Below are 21714 nucleotides of genomic sequence, written 5' to 3'. Positions count from 1 at the left end.
ACAGGCAGCTTATAATCATGCATGCACGTGCACACATATGTGCATGCATGCATTTGCACAGGGAACGAGAAGTCAGAGCATGAAGCCTCCCTCATCTGTCATGAATTCAGCCTCAAAGCATGCAAACTCCTTGAAATTACATTTATCTAAGCAAAAACTGAAGTCACACCATTTTGTGTAGTACATGCCTATGTCTAGACCATTAAAGCGTAGACAATTCAATCAGAAGAAAAAGACAAGAACTGTTCTCCCATTCAATAAGCAGAGATTAGTCAAGTGATTAAAACTGATTTCCACCCTTCACACAGTATCTAAAGAAACAATCTGTACAAAGAGATCTATTGATCCCATGATTATACAAGCCTTCTGTATTTAGTATTTTGAGCCATACAACAAAGAAAAAGTTCAAGATATTTTATTTTGTTAGACACAATAGATATATCTCAAAGGAGAGCTGTTGAACATATGGCAAAAAACACGGTCACTTAAGTGACTTTCAGGACTTGTACATTCCAGCAACAGACTATTTATAATATATCATCTTACATCATTTTCTTAATTTTCTCTTGCAGATCTGCTCCTATCCTTAAGGAGTCTTGTGCATTATCAGATTATTTCTGTTCTGTTTGTTCTGCCACTCTATATTTACATCAGTCTCACCTCAAGTCTTGTTCTCATACAGGCTTCTAATTTTCAGTCATTTTACTTCTAACTGTAAGAACGTCTTTGTGGTGTATCTACATTTTAGAAGAACTTGTGCACAGCACAAATTAGTGCAAATGTCTTTCTCAGTGCACATACTGAAGGATATGCATCCAGAGATGGTCCTGTTGCGAACGCATCTTTCAGCAGTCCAGGCTGTATTTTTAAACTAATTACAGATTTATAAAAAATGTATTAAAAAAAATCCTTGAACCTGTACAATGTCTAAGACAGTTGGTAAAGACATAAAATTATTCAGATATTTCTATCTCTGAAAAGATATAGAGTATTACAGTGTAAACTTAGGTTGCACAGAGAAATAACTTGTTTTATAATCAAGAATTCTGTAATAGAATAAATAATTTACAAGCTTGAAAAGATCTGCATTCTTGCACATCACAGACTTATTATTTCCTTTGTAAACAAGCTTAGAGGAAGTAAATATCTTGCCATTCCTGCTGGTGGTTGGAAAACCCAAACACCTGGCTTTTGTTCATATAATTCCCCTCTTTAATAAAGTCTGCTAGAGGTAGATGAAGATAAAATAACCGCCAAACGTAAGGATTAAGATACTGCAAATAAATTCTAACCTTATCAATCTAGTGAACATACACTTTCACCCGATTTACTAAGAGCACTGACATTCCCAAATTAAGGCAGAAGTAGGTGCCACCTCACACACTTTAGTCACTTTGAGAAGGTCCCGAGAGGACTATCTGTTGAATAAAGACTGCCTACCTAGAACTGCCTGGACAACTCTGGGCCTTCCCTCCAAAACGATGACGACTGCAAAATCTGTGGACCTCACAGAATGTAACCCTTGGGAAAGGGTGTGGGAGTGAGGTGGAGTTGAATACAGAAGAGAGAAGATTGTAATACTGATGTCACTCTTCACATCATTACAGATGGTGAGCTTTCCAAAGATTTCTCTGAGAATAGCTTTAGCATGGGTATCTGCGTGCGCTGGCTGCAAAATATTGGCCATTACCACAAATTCAGAGATTTTATTAGTCTCACAAGTATTTACAAGATCTCATGGAAATCCTTGCTTTTGGCATAAAAAAAAATTATAAAGCAGTAACAGGTTTTCTAAAACACTAATGACTTCATTAATGTTCTGACAGATCAAAAGAAAAATTTATGATGAACTGTTTAGATCTGATTTCCTACTTTTCCACAGCTTGGCCTGTGGCTTCAAGTTTTCCAATGTATCCTCTAGTCTCACTCCACTAATAATTTTACCTAATACCTTCAGCTGAAATTTATAAATGTATCAAAGCCAAGCACGTACATAAGAAAGCATACAAGAACGAGGAATGAGTTTGGTGGCCCTTTTTAAAACAACTAAACAAAGCACATTTCCTCTTCATTATTCATCAGACAAAAAGGAGCAAGTATCATTACACACTAGAACATCTGCATAAAAGTGCCTCCAAGTTTCTTCACAACAGTAATACTGGCACGATCACAATGGCACGATTCCTTCTTCTCTCTATTATAACAGTAGCCATAATGATCTCATTTAATAGACAAAAATCATAATTACTTCTGCAAAATTTCCATAGCAATTGTTACGTGTGCCATTTTCTTTTTTAAGTTACCATTTAATGAAAATAGTCAGATGGACTGCGATGGCAAAAACCCGGCATCTTACATAATTCAATTTGTTGTGTTTAGTTAAAGAATAACGATCCTGGCAGTTAAACTAAAAACAGTTCTAAATCATTGAAGCAATTCTGTGCATTCCACAATCAATGCATTTAAATGTTTGCTCTCCCTCACAATGTTATTGATCTCCAGAAAACCTTGCTTTATGGACGCTGAACCAATTTACTCTTGCTGCCTTCCTGCTCGCTAAGCTTGAAGTGGGTATAAGCTAAAATGCCTAACAACGTGCACAGAATTCCAAGGCCTTGATTTACAGACAGTGGATCCTTAAATAAGAGGCACCCTCCAAGGAGGGTGATGCAGAACTTGAAATGTCCAAACATATTATACCTAGATATCTGTTAAGGATAATAGCAAATATCATTTTTGGTAAATAGGAACACTTAGGAACTTCAATAATTATGTCCAAAGCAAGCAATGCTATGTCACATTCATGCAACTTTCTAATATCTCTGCAGCTCTGAGAATTAACCTCCACGTTAAACTTTTCACCCATCATACACTACAAACTCACTGGCACACCAACACTTCCTCAAGGCAGCCAAAGTATGGGTGAATACTCTTTACAGGTATGAAGGTCATGTTAGCAAGCTAACTGCGCTTATTTATACAAATCATAAACTGAGAAACAAAATACACCAGGACAGGAACGTGCTTTTCCAGTTTCAATATATAAGACAAAGCAGGTAGGTAACCAACTAATTTTCCCACAGTAAATCAATCTGAATGAATGCTTAAAAAATTCATATGGAAACAAGAGAAGCAACTAATATTACAAAGGATACGTGACAGGTGACGTATTTCCAATGATCCAGTAAATGGACAAGTTTACCATAAAGGCTATTATACCCGACAGCAGTACCATTATCTGTGGATTAATGGACACAGTCAGTAATCCAACATACTTTTGGCCATCTGCAGACACATTCCAAGTTATTTAGTTTGGTTCCTTTACTTTCATCAAAAGCAAAATAACAGCCAAGAAAAACAAATTGCGAACAAAAATGAAAACAGTTTCAAATCAGTACAAACACAGGTGATGCCTGTGAGTAGCTCAGGGTATGATGCCCAAAAACATATACTGCTATAACTACAATCTTTTCTCTCTTACCATCTATCTACATTTAAGAGTGGCTTGGAAAATTTAGCTACTCTTTCACATGCAGAAGTTGTATTCTTTACCTTTCAGGCAAAATAAGAAATACCTTTCTTATTCATGGTCACAAAAAAAATTGTACTGGAAAAAGATCTAATTTTATTATTGCAAATACTTGCTATTCTGTTCATAAACTTCAGCGCTACTAGAAATGACCTTGCACCCATCATTGAGTGGCATGATCAGCAGTGGTTGAGAATACGCCAGGCTCTTTTTCAGTGACATCAAAGACAGAAAGATAAGGACAGAAATTACAGCCCTCTTGGCTAAAGTAAACTAGTAATGCTGGAGAATAACCAACGTTGGCATCTTTCTACAGAAGAGAAGTTGGGAGTATCGAAAGTGAGCGTGCTTATCTCTTTTCTGAGTGGACAGTGAGAGCTGGAACCTGGGCATTTATATATTTTTAATTTAATATACTAGGACAAGCTCCTGGGTTTTATCAAATTTTCCTGCTGTTCAGATGCCCTCTAAACAGAAATCAGAATAAGGATGTACATCAATTGACAGAAACTCATCTAAGAGAAAGTGGTGCAGAAACAACAAGGAGCTTTTTCTCTTTCTACATACCCCTCTCATCTCATTATAGTCAACAATTGTACAAAGAATCTGTTTTGCATAGAAACAAGATTTAATATCAATTTTTAAATGTAAATTCCTCAATAATAATGATTAAGAATTTTTTTTTTTAAATTCTTACCACAGCAGAAAGTGTCCAGGGCCCAAATATGCCCCCTTCTCCAAACACTGGCTCAAAGAAGGGTATGATGCAGAACAACATAGCAGAGGACATTGGTGCCTGATAGTACAGCAACTGCATAGAATTTACCTGCAACTCATGTTGCTTAGCTCCTACCCACTAAAATCAAAAGAGAAAATTGTTAAACGTAAGGAAAAAAAAACAAACAACCAAACAAACTCTTGAGCAAAATCAAATTAGTCACTAATACATCATGTGTGCAATACTATATGACAGGAAAGGACTGTTGAGCATTATCTTCCACCTTTGCCTAACCAGAGGCCCATGTTTTTGTTAGACTTTGGTGAGTAAGTGGTGGGATGCACTCATGTAAGGAGGAAAAAGAATGCAGTGAAGACCTCCTTCCAGGCAAATGCCTAGCACCTCATCCTTCCTTTTCCCATAGCCTGGGGATAAGGACAAAAAAAATAGTAGTAAAACTGGGAAAAAAATGACAGCTCCCTTTTATTCTCGTAATAAATTCCAAATCCTATCTACCACAAAGCTGAATACCTTTGCCTAAGCCAAGCAAGCAGTACTGCAGGGACTACCCTTTACTCAACCTTCTTTATATGTTGCATTATGAAATAAATAGCATGCTTATTAATATTATGATTGCACATATCAATTTAAGAGATATTAAACTGGCACATATTTGAACAAAGCATAATTTACGCTGTTTTTCAAAGTAATAAATTTACTTTCACAAACAAAATATTGCAATTTATTCTTAGGAATACTTCCAGAGCTATATTAAAAAAAAAGAAAAAACTACGAAACACGGTGACTTTTGTTTCTCTCGTATTTCCCCCTCATGGAAGCTAAAAAAACAGTAACCATTTGTCTTACTTTTCAGTTTGTTCTAAAGTTGCTGAATTCCATTTCAGTATTGATTGTAACTTGGATTTCCAATATAGCATGCTTTAAGAGTCAGCATTAGCTATGTATAGTTACGAGATAAATTTTACAGGCAAAAAAGATGCATCTTAATACCACCCTGAAGAATAAGCCTAACATTAATATTTCAAATGTATCAGTAACAGCGCATCCTGTGTACACAATCTAAATCTGCTAAGTTTTCTGAAAAATTACAGGTAAATTTCACTCAAGTGCTAACATTTCTCCAGCACACATGCTATTCTATCCTCTCAATTTATTTTGCAGCCTCTCTCTCCTCCTTAGCCCAAAACAGGTCAAGAGGCATCTTGTACACTACAGGTCAAAGAGCCTCGCCGCTTCTGGAGGCACAGTGTACCTATTGCAAAGAAATTCAGGCTTAATTTGATGATGACTACCACATCAACATGAAAGGGAACTCTAATTCGGGAAGCTTTTAAAGATGCGGTAGGTAACGAGCTGCATAGGAGCTCTAGTAAAACAATACAGCCCAATGGGCTAAGGTAACCCTTGGATGTATCTATTTTTCTTTTAACTGGAACCAAACAGAAGGGTTATATCACGTCTATATTTGGCATTAGTGCATCCTCTACAGAAATACCTCAGATTGTCGAGTTTGAAATAGAGGAAGGATGGAAATACCTCAAGGATAAACCATGAGAATTACCGAAGGGCTGGAAAACATGCTTTACAGGGACAGCCTAACCAAACAGAGAGGTTATATTGTGTCTACAGTTGGCATTTGGTGCAACCTCTATGGAAATACCTGACTGCCGAGTCCAGAATTGGCAGGGGACGTCGATGAAATGGAAATAGCTCAAGGATAAGCCATGAAAAGAACCGAAGGACTGGAAAACATGCCTTATAGGGAAAGGCCCAACTGCAAGGTACTTAGTTTAGTAAGGAGGAAAAAAAAAAAAAAATCAATGCTCTCTCGAACCAAGGGGTTTTTATTGCTGAACCGTTCTTCACCCTTTTAAAACACGTTCAGGTTAGATACCGAGGACAACCCATCCCCGAAGCGACTCCTCACGGCCTGCGGGGGGGGCTCACCGCCGATTTTCTTCCCGGCGGGGCAGGGGCTGCTTGGTTTTAAAGCCAGAGCGCGGTCCACAGGGGGGGTCGGCCCAGGAGGAGCCCGGCGGCAGGTGACACCGGCGGTCCGAACGATGCCCTTGGGGTCTGCGCCCCGCCGCCCCCCCTCCCCGCCCCCAACGGAAAGGAGAGGAGCCGTTACCAACCACTTGGTAGAGGGAGGTGACGAGGACGCCGAGGGCGGCGAACACCATCCCGACGAAGCTGAACTTCACGTCGTAGTACGAGTTGAGGAAGACGCCCAGGGTGATGGGGAGCTGCAAAGCCGAGGCGCCGTTAGGCTCAGCAGGACCCCCCCGCCCCGGCCCGGGACGCCCCCTGCCGGCCCGGCCCGGCCGCGGTGAGGCGAAGGCCCCCGCGCCCGCCGCCGCCCCGCTCCCTCCTCACCAGGGTGAGCTTGATGCGCAAGGGGAAGGTCTTGCCGTAGGCCAGGCTCTGGATGAGCACGATGACCGGCGTGGTCATGGCCTTGGCCAGCTGGTAGGTGCCGATGGTGTTGCTCTGCAGGGAGAGGTTGGTGAAGACCACGAAGCCGCAGAAGCTGAGCGCCAGCGGCAGCACCTGGCGGGGCCGCAGGCTCTTGGGGGCGAAGGCGCCGAGCGCCTGGCACAGGTAGAGGCCGAGCCAGGTGACGGCGAAGTGCACCAGGGTGAGGCTGAGGTTGGGGAAGCCCAGCCGCACGTACAGCCACTTGTTCAGGAAGACGATGCAGATGGAGGCGGCCAGGTTCACCAGCAGCCCCGCCGCCAGCCGGCCCTGCGTCGCCATCCAGCCCATCGCGCCCCCCGCCGCGGCGCCGGCTGCCCGGGCAGGGGCCGCGCGCAGGGCAGCGGCCACCCGCCGGCCGCGCGCCCCGGCCGCTCGGGGAAGACCCCGCCCCCTCCCGCGCGCGCGCGCGCGCACGCGCACCCGCCGCCTTTAGGGGCGGCCGCGGCCCGCCCTCCGCCGGCTGCGGCGGCCGAGCGCGCCGTTACGCACGTAAACGTGGCAAGAACAACTTTCCGAATGAAATACGGCCCCTCGGAGTGGGGCGAGCGTCAGGGTACGACCCGCCCCCCCCCACCTCCCCCAAGGTCGGGATGACATCATCGTTTAAGCAAGGACGCTCAGTTCACATGCGAGAGCAGTAGCACAAATGGAGCTTTGAAGAGCCCTTTAGCAACGCGTAGTCTCCTGTGTGAGGGGCTGCTGGTAGCCCTCGGCTTTTGCTCTTCCTGTGATGCTCCTTTCCTGCAGCCCCTCGCGCCCGCGCTCTTCGCCCCTGCTTTCCATGCGCATCCTCCTCCTCCTGCAGCCCCACCTCGTGCTACTCTCGCACGTTCTTCTGCCGAACAATAGTTCCAGGCTAGAGGCAGCTCTTTGGTATGTAACAGAGAATAAGGAGGCTCATTATATGAACTGGGCGGTTGTATGACACTTTAAATTAGAATGAACGAGTCTGCTGTTTGCAAAACACTTTTATTAGAAAAAAAATATTAGGAAAAGGCCATATAACAAATATCCTCTCTCAAGTTTCAGTCAGAATTCTTTGATTTCAAAAGTGAAACGTGAGGGTAGTTTTTGTTTTGTTTGTAAAACATCAGAACATTTTAACTGATTCATGGTTGTTCATTTTTATTCTTTTTACAACAGCCAGAACATCTGGACTTCATGTTCCAGAGTTTCGGCCGCTAACTAGAAAGAAATTCTATGACTGAATTTCATATCCTAAAGGATCAAGATCCTGGTCCAAGAGCATCAGAGAAGATTCCCTCAGCTTCTGTAGAAGTTTTCGGAGTTCTTCTTTTGAAAATACCTGAGAATAAAAACACACGATAAAAGGTATATTTATTTAAATCAGTGCTATCCATTGAAAAAAGTAAACGGTGGCTAATTAAGCTACTCCGTGTTTTGTATTTTCTTCTTTTAAGACAGTGTCAGTAACCCGACATTTCAGAATGGCTTTCAGTAAAGGACTGGAAGCTAGTGCTGGTACTCAAAACTTACAAGTAGGTCTCAAGACAACTCTGTCTCATAATTAGTAGAAAGACCATTGGGAACCATCCAAGTTTAATTTTCTGTTTATTGCTGTCTGGGATCTTATTAAGGTAATCCATGCAAATGCATCACAGTCTTTCTTAACATTGGTGGATTTTTTTTCCATAATTCTAATCTTTGGGTTTTTAAATTAATTACTATTACTTTAAATGATTTAGTTTTTTTTTTTTTTTTAAAGGGGTTTGGGCAGAGGGGAGGTTAGGTAAACCAATTGCTCAAAAGCATAACCTGCTTATAAAGTGTTCTGACATATAATGAAAAAAAAAATCAATTACAATTCTACAATTCAACTTACTTCAATTCAATAGCCTCCTCCAAAAATCAATAACTGCAATACTCAGAACTACTTGTCACAAATTTGTTAACTTCAAGAGGACAGCAGTACTCTGATTCTGTAAGTCAGTGTACAAGGAAATCCTCTACTACTACACAGGATGGGACAGATGAAGAAATTTATGTTTAGGAACAGACAGTATCTTCTTCTATATACAATTTTTTTCCCCCCGAGTCCAGCCACGGAACTTTTAACTTGAAGTTAAGCCGTCTAGAGCTCTCAGTAACTCACCGTATAAAGCTTGTGTCGCTCAGAAGCGACTGTGTCAGCCAGTCTTAGGCACTCCTGGTACTGTCCAGTACTATGCAACACCGTATGTAGTAAAAAGCACATCATTGGCAGACAGAGCTTTCGCAGCAAGATCATCTGATGTGTTCGTTCCGGGTCGTCCTCAGCATCCTTACCACAGTAAAATATATAACAGTACATGAACATTTCCTTTAAAAAGCAACACAGTATTTATCACCACATAGCAGTAGCATCACAGGCAAAAACTGGAGTAGCAAGCCTATAAATCTGACTGATATGGCAACTAAAGGGGAAGAAATCTGTAAGCAAGACGAAGTGAATTATATTTGAGCAGACAGCAGCACATTAAACTTGAAGACAACTGCAGAGGTACAACTGCATAAAAACCAGCTCTTTGTGGTCTCTGCTATGATACAAAAATTCATTTACCTCTCTAACATCAACCATCCATCCTCCATCAACAAACAGCAACACATTGTACATTTTCTCTTTCACATCAGCTGTAAGAGCATCCAAGAGACCTTTCCAAATACCGTAGTCCATCTGGCAAAGAAACAAAAAATTATGTACTGCAGAACAGGATAACGTCCAAGATCTATTTTAACATAGTATTTCACCCTAACACACACCAGTTAGCACCACTCTAGTTCGAAAGAAAATCTTCAGCCAATGGCTAAAACCTAAAAGCCACCTGGTAACAGCCTTTTATACGCGTGCTTAATTCCCTGTAAAAAGAGTGTCGAACAGGTTGTTCAGAAGCAGTTAAAGCCATTTGAAGAAGATAACATTTTAAATGACTTATTCTGCCATGCTTATTAGACAAATATTTGTCTAAACTGAATAAAGCATGTTTATACTGACCAGATTTACAAAAGGAACTTTTTTGAAAGGTGGTGGTGGAGGGACGGGGGCAGGGAGGGGCAAGGAAGGAGCATTTCTTTTTAGAAAGGAAAACTAAGACTGCCTCCTAATCACAAATATAAATGATTTATAATAAACAACAACTTGAACTTTTACCTACCTCATACTTCTTTTCTTTATGTTCATGGGCCACTTTCTCAGTGAAACTTGCTTGAGGTAACAAAGAAGGTTTCTGTGGAGCTGAGTTCATGTGTTTAAACCAGTCATTGAAGGTTTCATGAGCTTCCTGGATTGCAATGGAAAAAGTGTTTGGACATTTTGGACTCATGTATGTAGTTATAAGAATCTCATTAAATGCACAAAAGTCCATTTACTTTTGGGTATAGAAAAGAACCTTGCTATTTTGTAAAAATCTCAACTAAAATGCATCCAGCAATCAGAAGTTAAATCAAATGGATAAGGCTTAAAATTTCACCACCAAGGCAAAGCCAGCATTATTTCTAAGTAATAATTTGGAATGCAGCATATCTGAAACTCACCAGATATGCCCGAATACATAAATGTTCTCTTATAGCGTTGTCATCTTCAGCTGGAAGTGGAGTATCCATTCCCTGCTCTTCCCATTGGTTATATATTTCTGCTATAGAGTCTTGGGGAATCTTCACAAACACATCTTTTGCAGCTTCATGTTTCTTGGATGCTATGAGAACATGAATTGAGTATCAATGTCTTTTTATAAATAAAGTATGGAAATTGCAAACTGACAAACTATCACAATTAAGCCATTATGAATTAAAAAAAAAAACCACCAACAAAAAAACACAACCCATATCCTGCTCTCTTTACTGTATTACCCATACTTTTTAATAGACTAGATTCAAAATTAATTCATATTTAGTGCCAGGAGTCAATGAGAACAGAAACAGCATTTACAAAGTTTACAATATAATATTTGTGAAGTTTAGTACCCAAGAACTTCCTCATGATTGCATTGCTCTGTTTAAGCGCTTCTGCTCTCTGTGCAGGATCAAATACAAGCCAGTCAATTACATCTATTTTCAGACGATCCGCCTGTAAAAGCCAATACATTTATTAAATTCAGTAACACTTCAAGCATACAGCTGATGTTAAATACACTAGTCTAGTCATTGAAATATCTGCGTTTCTAGAGGTCTTTGCATGGTATTAATACACACTAACTAATAAGGGACTGCTTTAGTCGCAACTTTATTATCAAAAGATTAGGAAAAAAAATCAAAAGATTCAGTATCAAAAGATTAGGAAAAAATCTCTCCAGTCTAGATTCATCTAAAAATCCATTTTCAAGCATGCCCAATACTTTCAGACCAATGGACCCGTATCAACTCTTAAGAATTTTTATGGATTACTGTGCATCTGCCTCAAGCTTTACTATGAATACACTGTAAAAAAAACCAACATGGTTTAATAGAAAGCTTACTACAATCTCCAGGAGTACCACCAGTCTGCAACCACAGTTTGCTAACTGTTGCACTAGATAAACTGCCTACTTGGCTTAGAAAGGCTGAAAGCGTTTAACTTTTCACTGAACTGCAAACAAACAAACAAAAAACCCTTCAAGTCTGCAAACTATCCCTTCCTTTCTAAACAGTACCTTGGAGAAGAAATGGTAACTGTTAACAATCCCTCATCACTGAAATACTGAATTGCTTCCAACTGATGTTCAATGGTGATGACAACTCATCAATTAAGGCACCAACTGTAGTGGCTAGAACATATCCCTCAAGCACATAATAAGGTACATCTGAGATCCAAAATACCAAGGCTCATAGTTATTAGAAGCTACAATATCATCCTACTCTCAGCTGCAAGGTATTTTTGTCATAGTCATCTCACAGGCTTCGTCTCTACTCATCTTTTGCCTATAGACACACTGCAGTGTGACACACGCTACAGCCCAGTAGGTCAAAGAGATGTAGAAACAGAAACTATGAATTCATTCATGGTCACTTGGTCACACGTAAAGGGTGCTTCCCTGGCACATAATTTAATAGAAAAAAAAAGTCATATATGGTAAAGGAATCTGTACTCACAATCCTGCCAATTGGGGTATCTGCCCAACAAGATGTACTCACCTCTGTTGTTCCAGTATCTAACATATGATCATGGTGACTGAATTCACCAGCATCCTTCTTGCGGATGTTTTCAACAACAGTTTTTGTAATGGTTGCAACATCCAGACCTAGGTTAAGAGAGAATTACATAACAGTGACCATGAATTTAAATTTGCCACAAAGTGAATTTCAGAGTCTGGCTGTTGATCACATTTCTTACTGCTAGCAATTCTTACAGCTCTGTTCATGCTCACCTTGCCAGACAGAGTTACAGGCTTTTCATATACATAATTTATTGCAGGCATTTAGAAGAGTGATAGCTGAGATTTTAAAGACAATATCAAACATGGGAAGGACAGTAATAAAAAATAACAAGTTTTTCAGTCTGTGCCAGGGGACCAATACATAGGTATGTATGTGTACACACATATATTAATATAGATATGTACACATGTATTTGCTAAGCCCACTAATTTCTATAATCTTCAAGTAAAAGGAAAGAACACCTGATTTAATAGGGATGTACCAGGAGAGGCTCAGAACAGTCCTTTTAAAGATTCTGAAATAGTAACTTATACATTTGAGACCTTAGCTTTACAAGGAAATGGCTAAAAATAACTGAAGAAAAGTTAGACAGTGAAGTCTGCAGTAAAAAAATGAGAGTTTTGAGTGGCACAAAGGCCTTGTCAAACAAGGGACAAAGTGAGCTATTTCACTAGAGGTCCGTTGAATTTGACGTACAGGCCAGGAAGGAAGATTATAAGTAATGCAAACAGCCACAGTGCCTGAGAAAGAACGCTGTAAATAGGCCAAAAAATTAAGACATTCATAATTTTACCAAAACCACAAAAAAGTGCATATTTTTGCCATTAGTGCTCTGGACTAAATAAATTGGTTATGTCAAACTTCAGAGCATACATTTGAGAGAGGGAGTTAGCATTTACTTCCTGTTGTGTTTCAGCATGACCCAGAGGCAAAATATTTAGTTTAACTTAAAAATAAAAATTGCAATTCCAGATTATAGTTAGAAAATATGATATAACCACTCAAAAAAGTGATCAGAAAACTAATTTTATTTAATTGAAAAGTGAAGAGACACAGGATGGAAACAATTCAGTGCCTCATACTTTCAGTATCCTCATACCTAGTTTCGCGTTAAAGACTATTGAAAGACTACTGAAAGACAGCATAACCCAGGGTAAATAATTGATAACTGGAATTACCAGCATATCTCACCTGCTTCTTTTGCTAATTCAAGACAATGGTGGCGCTGATCACTTTCAGTAACATCTTCTAAAAACAGAGCATACTGAGCAACAGCTAGCTCTGGGGGCAAGTGGCTAACATAAAATGCTATTAAATCTGTGTGCTTCTCTGATATCATTCGCTGCAGAATAAAAAGCAAGTATTAAAAATTCATACTACATTCCCCTATGTAATCACATAAGTTATGAATACTAAACAACATGTAACAAAAATTTCTGATTATTTTGTTCTCATATAAGAGGATCCCACTGAATTCTCAGGTCCTAAACAGGGATCGATAAAACTGGCTGTTATTTAAGCATTGCTAACCGAAATTCTCCATATGCAGGCAAGCTTCCAGGCATCCGTTAAGAGGACAGCATTAACTGCGTCATAGCTCTGTCCATTCTCTGTTTTTTAAAGTGTCCTTTTCTTCCCCCGTCTTCCCCCTCTAAAGTATGTCAGAGAAAGCAAAATACTCTTTTGAAAGCTTACCTGAATGTAAGTCTTCAGGACTTCAACAGAAACTTCCTCCTTATCACAAACAAACAAAAATTAAATTTTAAATGAGATAGTTTGCCAAAGACAATGAAACTTTGCAGACTACCACTACTAGTGATGGAGTGAGATTCTTCACAGTAGTGATGGAGAGAGACTCTTCATACCACCTGGCTCACCTGTCACAGTCAAGGATAGTCCAAGCAACTGAGACTGCTTTAGCTAAGAATCAAGCATTTGCTACTGTGAAGAACTATTATTTTAGCTTGATATGGACATCTTGCATCTATGCAGACTTGTATTTATGCCAGAGCAAGTGGTGAGAGTGATATCATTCCTGCTGAGTTCTAAAAATTAAAAGCAGCATTAATGAAGTATATTTAGAACCCTTGTTCAGCCCTCAAGATGGTATCTCTTGCTGCAGTTAACAGTCAGCTGAGAACCTAAAGCCATTGTCAGACCTTGCAATGTATGAGTCGTAATTCACAAAATAAGCAAGGTAGTAGACCATCTTAAGACTTTTAATTGATGTTTATGTTACAACTGCTGGCTTCAGTCCTATTGGTTTACGTACTGCTTTCACATTTTAAAAAACCTCTTTAGGGAATGAAACATTTTCAGCAACAGCCAACTTTGATTTTCATCCTCAATTTGGTTTCAGTGCTTTCAGCCCTCTGCTGTAATCAGCCATTGTCAGTCTATAAGCTGAACAGTGCTAAAACCATGCAAGTGGATTTTTGTCAAATTCCCATAACCGTTGCTAATACCAAATGTTAAAACATTCAATAAAAACAAGCTCACGTTTTTTGCCTCTCTGCTTTGATACTTCAAAAGCATTACTCGAGTAGAGTGTTCTCAGCTTTTCCTCTACAAGCATGAAAACTAAAATCATGTGTAAGTGAAATTGGAGATTTTCATCTAAGCGTACAGCTGTATGAACTGTATTCAAAACACCAAACAAGGAACATCATAAAAGCTTGTACAACTATGCCTCCCCTCTGAGGTCTACTGGTAAATACACCTACTCTCAAGGTTACAGAGGCAGTAATCAACAGCTACTCATCTTTCCACAATGGAATTCCTGGAGGAGATTCCACCTTTTTTGTCCCCTCTGCCAAATATATGCTAACAACTTGTTCTATGCTTAGAACATAGTTTAAAGACCTACACTATTAAACTGAGATTCTGGCTAAAAAAGAACAAACAACCTCCAAATCCCCCTTAACTAGCTAAATAATAAGTGACTTCAAGAATTTCAAACAAGGGAGCAAAGCAATGATTCCAGATGTGGAAAAAGACTGTAATACCTTCAAATTGTGTTTGCATCAGCTAATGCAAATACACATTTGTTTTTGGCAGAAATAGGTTACATTCAGAAACTCATTCGATATATAACCGCTTCTAAATTTGAAGGCAGTAGAAATAGAGAGCTTCTAACTATTTGTGATTGCCTCAAAAAGGAGTTGTTGCACCTACGTGACCCATCTGCTTATTTATCACAAAGAGGCTAGGTAGCTAATTAGCTGTACCTACGATATATTTGGCTAAAATTTGAAAGCTTTGGCTAGCACCAAAAGGAGCCAGTTACCTCAAACAAAAGCATTTATGAGCTCACAGCAACAGGTACAACTCCGAGAACTGGGTCTAAAATCAGGTTATACCCAAAGCTTCTTGGCTGCTATGAATATAAGCCTAACTTTGAATTTTGAGTCCTTCTCAATAAAGAGCTTAAGACTGGAATGTGTCATCCTTGGAAAAAAAATTTCAGCCAGTACAAGCCGAATTGGAGGGGAGGATGAACCTCTTCTCCAGTTTTATCTGTTGTTTTTAGGCTCCAAGATCAACAAATACACTATTTGAGCATGCATCTCCTCATCAGCCTAGTAGCAGTTTAGCATCATTGTATGCAGTATATTTTATTTATTTACCATACATACATTTCTAATCCACTGAGTGGATATTGCTATGACAACAAATCAAAAACAAGTCAACTTACTTTAGTCTGCAGGCCCAAAGTGCGAAAAAACAGAATAAGATGTGTCATGAAACGAAGGAGGTGTCCTGGGAGCACACCTCTGTCTTTGGAAAGCCATCTGTTGAATTCTTCCATCAAACCTGTAGTCAGCAAGTAAATCTGTATATTAGCCATATCCTGGGAAAGGTGGAAGAACATCTAAGAAATATTTCAAAACTATGCATCTATTCAATAAATGTATTTTAGCCTCAGAAGTCCAATAAAACAAAATGGCATCAGGTTTGGAAAGATTTGCTGTATGGCTTAAACATCAGTTGTGCATATTTTGTCATTTATCAGAAAAAGTTACAGCAATATTCTCGCATATATTCCAACACATTTGCATGGTTTCACTACTTCTTTGAAAACTACTTCGTATGTCAAACTGCAGAGAGTCACTATAATTCTTGAATAAAGAAGTAAATAGCTTAGTTTTTAGGTGGAGTTTGCCTACTGTGCACTTCTAAAACCCATTCACTTTTAAGCTTCTGGAAAGGTCACTAGAAATAATGTAGTCAGTTGACATTTAAAGATGACTTGGGAAAAAGCTCACCATCTACATCTCCCAGTATAATGAATTTCTGAATCACATGGTAGTGTTCTTGATTCTCCTCTATCACCCTCTGCAGATGGAAAAAGAAAGTTCAAACTTTGAATAAAAATCTTACAGTATACAGAAAGAAAATTTATAAATAAAGCAAAAGTTCCTCAGGGAAAAAAAACTATTTTTATTTCAAAGGGTATTCTGCACAGAGCACAGGAGAAAATGTACCTGCTGACTGTTAAATTATAAGAATATCGACAAACTGAAAGAAAGAACCAGAATACAGATCCGTGGAGTTAATACTAGCATGTAAGAAATTTAAAACTAAAGGGTTTTTTTTTTTTTTTTTTTTTTGCTTTGGAGAGTAAATAATGTTGTTACATAAAATGGATTCTATAACGTCACAGAAGGAGGAACATGCGTATAAATCCTTGAAGACATGCCCTGTGAATGTTCTTTGAGGAGGAAGAGAAAGTTTTCCTGTCGAGGAATTAATGCATGAAATACAATACAAATGCACCTTTAAATTTCCTATATGGTGAGGATAGCACTAGAAAGGCAGCTGGGTGCATCTGTGGCTAAATGCATTAGTCTAAGTTGTCTCTGAAATTAACAATATGAAGAATGCTACTTGTCTCTTCTGTCAAATAAAAATAAATCAAGCTTCAGTGTAATCTTTACAAAATTATCAGATAAATCATATATATTCCACTTTAGGAAAACTGTATGCAGTCAGTCTTCAAACATTTCATCTAAATGTTAAATAGAGGATGTATTTTTTTCTGTTTTGTACATCTGACAGCACTTCACAGTCAGCTATTTCTTTAGCACAGTCAGCTAGTTTGACAGATCTGGAACAAGACAAGATCTGTATCTTTTTTATCATTAAAAGGTGGCAGCATATGGAAAAGTCACTTAGAATTGAGAAACCACACATTACAGAGGAAGAAAACCTCCAACAAATCCATCACTGTGCATATTTGCAGGATCATTCCATTAAATATTGGAGTAAAAAGTACAACGTAATATAGATGGTTAAAAAACGTAAACGTTGAGGAGAAACATTGTAATTAACACATATACCTTTTTGTCTGTTGCCTGAAGTTCTTCAAAAACTCTTTCTGAAGTCCAACTTAAAAACAAGAGAAAAAGAAGAAGGAACAAAAAACGTTTGCTTGAATATTGTGAAAAGGTCATATGGATCCTTCTTTGAATGTAGGAACGTAAATGTTACTTAAAACTTACTTTGTTTCTAAATAGTCTCTGGGGAGTTCTTCCCTCTCCTCTACAGTTATTACTGAGGTGCGGATTTCCTGCTCTACGAGAGTGTCCACCATGACTCTGAAATATGCCCAAACAGTATCTTCCCAGGTATCACAAACTGGAAGAAGCTACATATTAAAAAGATGGAGCCAAAATTAACAGAGCTAGAGAAATACCATAATTCGAACACAGCAGCTGCAATTTAAGAGTAATGAGTTCTTCTCATAATGCTGAAATAGAGAAGAACTAAAACAACAAAATTTGAAATGGTTTTACTGACAGCTAACAAGAATAACAACAACAAAAGTCTATCAAGGATATTTAATTGAGGTGTGACAATCCTATGGAGCTAATGTCTACTAAAGAAGCATTGTTTGCTATTTTCTTGTTTACTAGATTTTTTTAAAAGTACATTAACCAATAAGTGCAGTATTTCTGATATTACTGTCACATACAAGAAAGAAAATGCATGACTACCAAATATCACTAATAAGAGGCTTGACATACCTGTTTGAGGTTTCCGCTGAGTGCTGCGTAGATTGCTCTCTCATATCTATTGAACTGCTCCTAAAATAAGCATTTGAAAATAAAACTTTGAGTAAAAAAAAGCATTTTTTTTCTATTCACTTTAAACTTTATTGGTCATTAATCCATAACAAAGTGCTCCATCTAACAGTTTCCAAGAACTGGAAAACCACAGCAACAGTGGCATACATCAGGAGTCAATATAAGAATAGCAAGTGACTTCCCCTTCAACAACATCTCCTTACAGCTCATCTGAAAATTTTGTATTGACATGGACAGAAAGTAACATTTTTCCTTCCTCATTCAATTAGGCCAAAACGAAAGTCAAACAGTTAAGTGTCAGCAGTTTCAAATTCAACCAGAAAAAGTCAGCTTAAATGGAGACATTTCTTAAGGCTTAAAAATTGGTGTTGATTATGCAATTTTTCACTTCAATACATATATATATTTATGTTTCACGAGCCCTCTTAAGAAACACTGATAGCACTGACAGCAAATCCTATATGGAGCAAACACAAAGGGTATGTTCACTTAAAAGCATGCTACCGAGTTAAAAAAAAGTTCAAATTTGTACATTAATATCAATCAATTCAACATTATTTTACCTCTTCAGCCATACGCCAACAACTTATTTTCCAAATGCATCTGTATGGATTCCCTTGAACAGGTTCCAGCTCTTTTCCTACATGCAAAGGATGTTTTAAAAAGCAGCTGCTACTTTTTTTTTTTTTTTTTAAAGAGAAATCACTAAGAAGTTAAAACTTATTTCCTTTTATTAACCCAATTTTCAATCCCTTTGGAACTCTTCCCAAAGGATCTTGATATTCCTCACCCAACTATAAGGTGGCTTTTCAAGGAAGTTTGGAAAACGCACATTTTAAATTATGGTATTTTAAAGCTTAGCTGCTATTTAGCCTTGAAAAAATGTATGTTTTTGATCACAACGTAGCTACAACATCTACATTTAGAAAACCCAAAGTTAGTGAGTATGATTTTTTTTTTTTTAATAAGTGCATGAGCTTCTAATAAACATCAGATCATTGCTCCAGTGTTGCTATTTTCCATGCCTCCTTATGAGGGAATGTGCCACAGAAAAGAGGCATGACAGCAGGTTAAGTAGGTATAGGCAAAGCAAGGCTAGGACACTGGCAAATCATTCAGATAAAATAAAAGGATGTAGCAAAGCATTATGCATTAAGCATAGCCCTTAGACCTGTTTTTAAAATCTTCATCAAATCCTGCAAAGTTGGAAGCTATGTACTGTATTGTAAGTAGGACTGCGGGCAAGAAACCATGGAACCAAAGAAGAAAGGTAATTTAACACTTTCCAAGTAGTTTGAAAGCATCCCGTTTCCTTGTAGTTAATGCTGAACTTCAGTCCTACTACACCTTTCTCAAGTTTTCTGATACTAGACAGTCAAATTTTTAAGAGTCTGTAAACAAGATGTTTGCTAGGTGGCACAAGTCAAACGTGCAGAAAATGCATAATGAAACATTGTGTGGAGATGGAAGAGATCTGTCTAGAATTCCCAGACATTTATTTCCCAGTCATTATGCTTGCTTCTCAAAAAGAAAGCATAATATTGCATGTTAGTTGGATTCAGTGAATGCATATCCTCAACTAAAACTTTTTCATGTTAGTTTTTACATATGTTCATCAGACACGGTAAAAATATTTTCAATACATACAAGGCCCTTAAGAGGCAAAAAATTATTCCTCTTTGCCAGAGCCGGCTACCAAGAGAAAGCTGTCTGTCCTATTTTTACATTTACTTCAAAGCGCACTTGCAACAGATACCTCCATTTATGTTAGGATCATGATACAATTTCCATCCTTCCAAAGTTGCAGCTCTCCAGGCCTGACCACATCGTTTGCACAGACGCTGTGCCTGAAAAATAATGTCTTTTCTCAGCAAGAGACTTCAAGGTAGCAACAGCACCGCCTTTTCTTTTAATAATTTAAACGCTATTAAAATAGTAATGTATGCAGAGATACTACTGTGCAAAAAATAAGCACACAAAGAATCTTAAAATAAGTAAAAGGTTTCAAAGTAAATACAATTTCAGTGTGTTTTTCACTAAATGTTTTAGTTTCTCAGTCAACAGGCATAGCACTACGAGAAACATGCTAAACTCATCTCTGCTTGTTTAAACAGCTGTTCTGCATCTTTTGATAAGTTTAAGACATCTTGTTGTTTAAATGTATAATCCATCTCTTTATATAGCCACCTATTCTTCCAGTTAACTTATGTTTCCAAATCTCTCACGTATTTCTAAAAATTCCACTGTTTCCATAATAGTGTTCAAGAGTCTACTTGCTAGCACCAACGGGTTTATTCAAAGCTATGCTGAATAGACTGCAGAACAGAAATTGTACAAGAACAAAAAAACACTTGCTTACGAAGTTCTCTCAATCCTACACTCCTGCGAAAAGTAGTCAGGTAAAGATTATCTAATTAGTCTGACTGGTATCATTCCAGGACTGACAAAAATAGTATGAACAACGAGAGAAACTAAAATATGTTATCTTCACTTGTTTAGTCAAACTGCATTCTCTTCATACTGGAAAGGCTGCAGACATTCAGACAATTTGGGAGTAGTGACAAAGAGCAAATTTAAAGCACAAACAAATGCTCTAGTTTACCTGCCATGTATTACCTACTGTAAGGTAAATGAACTGAGATTCCTCCTTAGTTCAGAGTAAACTCTAATCATCTCACCTTACTCTTTCAGTGGTGAGTAAACCACACCTCCAGATACGCCATTTTAACTGTTTGTACAACAAGGTGATAAAAATAACCGTCTTTTTTGCCCTCAACATGATTAGCTCCCTTCAGATCATATACCTAAGGGAACATTAGAGAAGCAGAACGAGTTGCTTAATCTAACGCTATTCCTAAGGAAAGCGTACATCAAACATCTCTTTCTAGTTAAAATTCCAAGCATGTTCCATTCTAATATATCAAGAAAAAAGCCTGTATGATAATCGATTGATTATTAGAGATGCAATTAGGAAGTTCTTTGAAACATCCTATGTGTTTGTCTGGCAGTACTTTTAGTGTCTAGCCACTACAGTAAGAAGTTACATCGTTGAAGTAGTAAAATCAAAGTGTAAATTTTTTACTGTAACATCTGTTTTACATTGAAGTTACTTAACTAAAGCAGAATATTTTTACTGATATAGCTGGCCAACACTGTCAGTATTGGTAAGAAATTGAAAACTACAAGTCAAATTTAAACAGAAATTTTAGTGCACAGCTTGGCTTTAATAGTAAGATCTAAATAAGCTAAACCAGTTAACCAAAAAGATACTATAACTTTCTGTGACTTACCTCATCTGTCATTCCTGCTCTGATCAGAGTGAAGAGATACTTTAATAATCTCCCATCATCCTCTCGATCCAAATCATCAAGTGGCAGTTTCTGTCTTATAGGAGCATCTGGATCCTGCAAGGAAAAAAAGTCACTGTTCATCCACAGGATACATATCTGCCTTTTCCAGTGATTTCCTGCCCTGCTTTGCAATTCTGAGTCACTTTTTCAGGCTGGCAAACAATCTGTAAGCCTCACACTACATCTAGCATGACACTTCCCTGTCTTTCCTCTCATTTCTTTTATTCCTCTTCTGTCACTGCTCCTATCAGAGGCAGCAATTCCAATCCCTAATTTACTTCACCACCCGGTTTTTGCCCCAAACTTCTCATCTTCTAGCTCTTTTGACCTTTAAACAGCCTTTCCCCTTCTGCCTCTCCAGCTACCAAACTGTCTCCTCCTCCACTTTCTAATTCACTGAGA

The 21714-nt window shown here is 38.4% G+C and overlaps 2 protein-coding genes across 2 annotated transcripts in view; both read right to left on the bottom strand.

The window, feature by feature from the left end:
- Positions 1-399: 399 nt before the first annotated feature.
- SLC35E3 (solute carrier family 35 member E3) lies at positions 400-7099 on the bottom strand. Its single transcript, XM_068935211.1, has 5 exons — positions 6645-7099; positions 6404-6514; positions 4227-4385; positions 3156-3238; positions 400-2700 (listed from the first exon to the last, which is right to left on the bottom strand). The coding sequence occupies exons 1-5, from the start codon at positions 7032-7034 to the stop codon at positions 2514-2516; spliced, it is 930 nt and encodes a 309-aa protein (XP_068791312.1). The 5' UTR covers positions 7035-7099; the 3' UTR covers positions 400-2513.
- Positions 7100-7699: 600 nt separating this feature from the next.
- The window catches only part of NUP107 (nucleoporin 107), a 29795-nt gene continuing 15780 nt past the window's right edge, over positions 7700-21714 (bottom strand). The window contains exons 12-28 of the mRNA XM_068935182.1: positions 21253-21366; positions 19719-19809; positions 18526-18602; positions 17903-17962; positions 17378-17523; positions 17216-17264; positions 16142-16211; positions 15571-15689; positions 13572-13610; positions 13068-13218; positions 11853-11959; positions 10707-10809; positions 10278-10438; positions 9899-10024; positions 9307-9420; positions 8860-9027; positions 7700-8052 (exon numbers count right to left, since the gene is read on the bottom strand). Of these exons, the coding sequence (XP_068791283.1) occupies positions 7945-8052; positions 8860-9027; positions 9307-9420; positions 9899-10024; positions 10278-10438; positions 10707-10809; positions 11853-11959; positions 13068-13218; positions 13572-13610; positions 15571-15689; positions 16142-16211; positions 17216-17264; positions 17378-17523; positions 17903-17962; positions 18526-18602; positions 19719-19809; positions 21253-21366 (1803 nt within the window). The 3' untranslated portion in view covers positions 7700-7944. The remainder of the gene's footprint in view (positions 8053-8859; positions 9028-9306; positions 9421-9898; positions 10025-10277; positions 10439-10706; positions 10810-11852; positions 11960-13067; positions 13219-13571; positions 13611-15570; positions 15690-16141; positions 16212-17215; positions 17265-17377; positions 17524-17902; positions 17963-18525; positions 18603-19718; positions 19810-21252; positions 21367-21714) is intronic.

Source organism: Struthio camelus, chromosome 1 (assembly GCF_040807025.1).
Source record: "Struthio camelus isolate bStrCam1 chromosome 1, bStrCam1.hap1, whole genome shotgun sequence".
NCBI lineage: Eukaryota > Metazoa > Chordata > Aves > Struthioniformes > Struthionidae > Struthio > Struthio camelus.
Note: the sequence above shows the minus strand (reverse complement) of the source record. Positions and strands in the feature narration are given on the sequence as shown.

Coding starts and splice junctions, on each gene's coding strand:
- SLC35E3 (XM_068935211.1), bottom strand. CDS start 7,034: ATGGGCTGGATGGCGACGCAGGGCCGGCTGGCGGCGGGGCTGCTGGTG. Junction 4,386..6,403: donor TCACCTCCCTCTACCAAGTG/GTTGGTAACGGC, acceptor TTTTGATTTTAG/TGGGTAGGAGCTAAGCAACA. Junction 3,239..4,226: donor CCTGGACACTTTCTGCTGTG/GTAAGAATTTAA, acceptor ATTAATCCACAG/ATAATGGTACTGCTGTCGGG.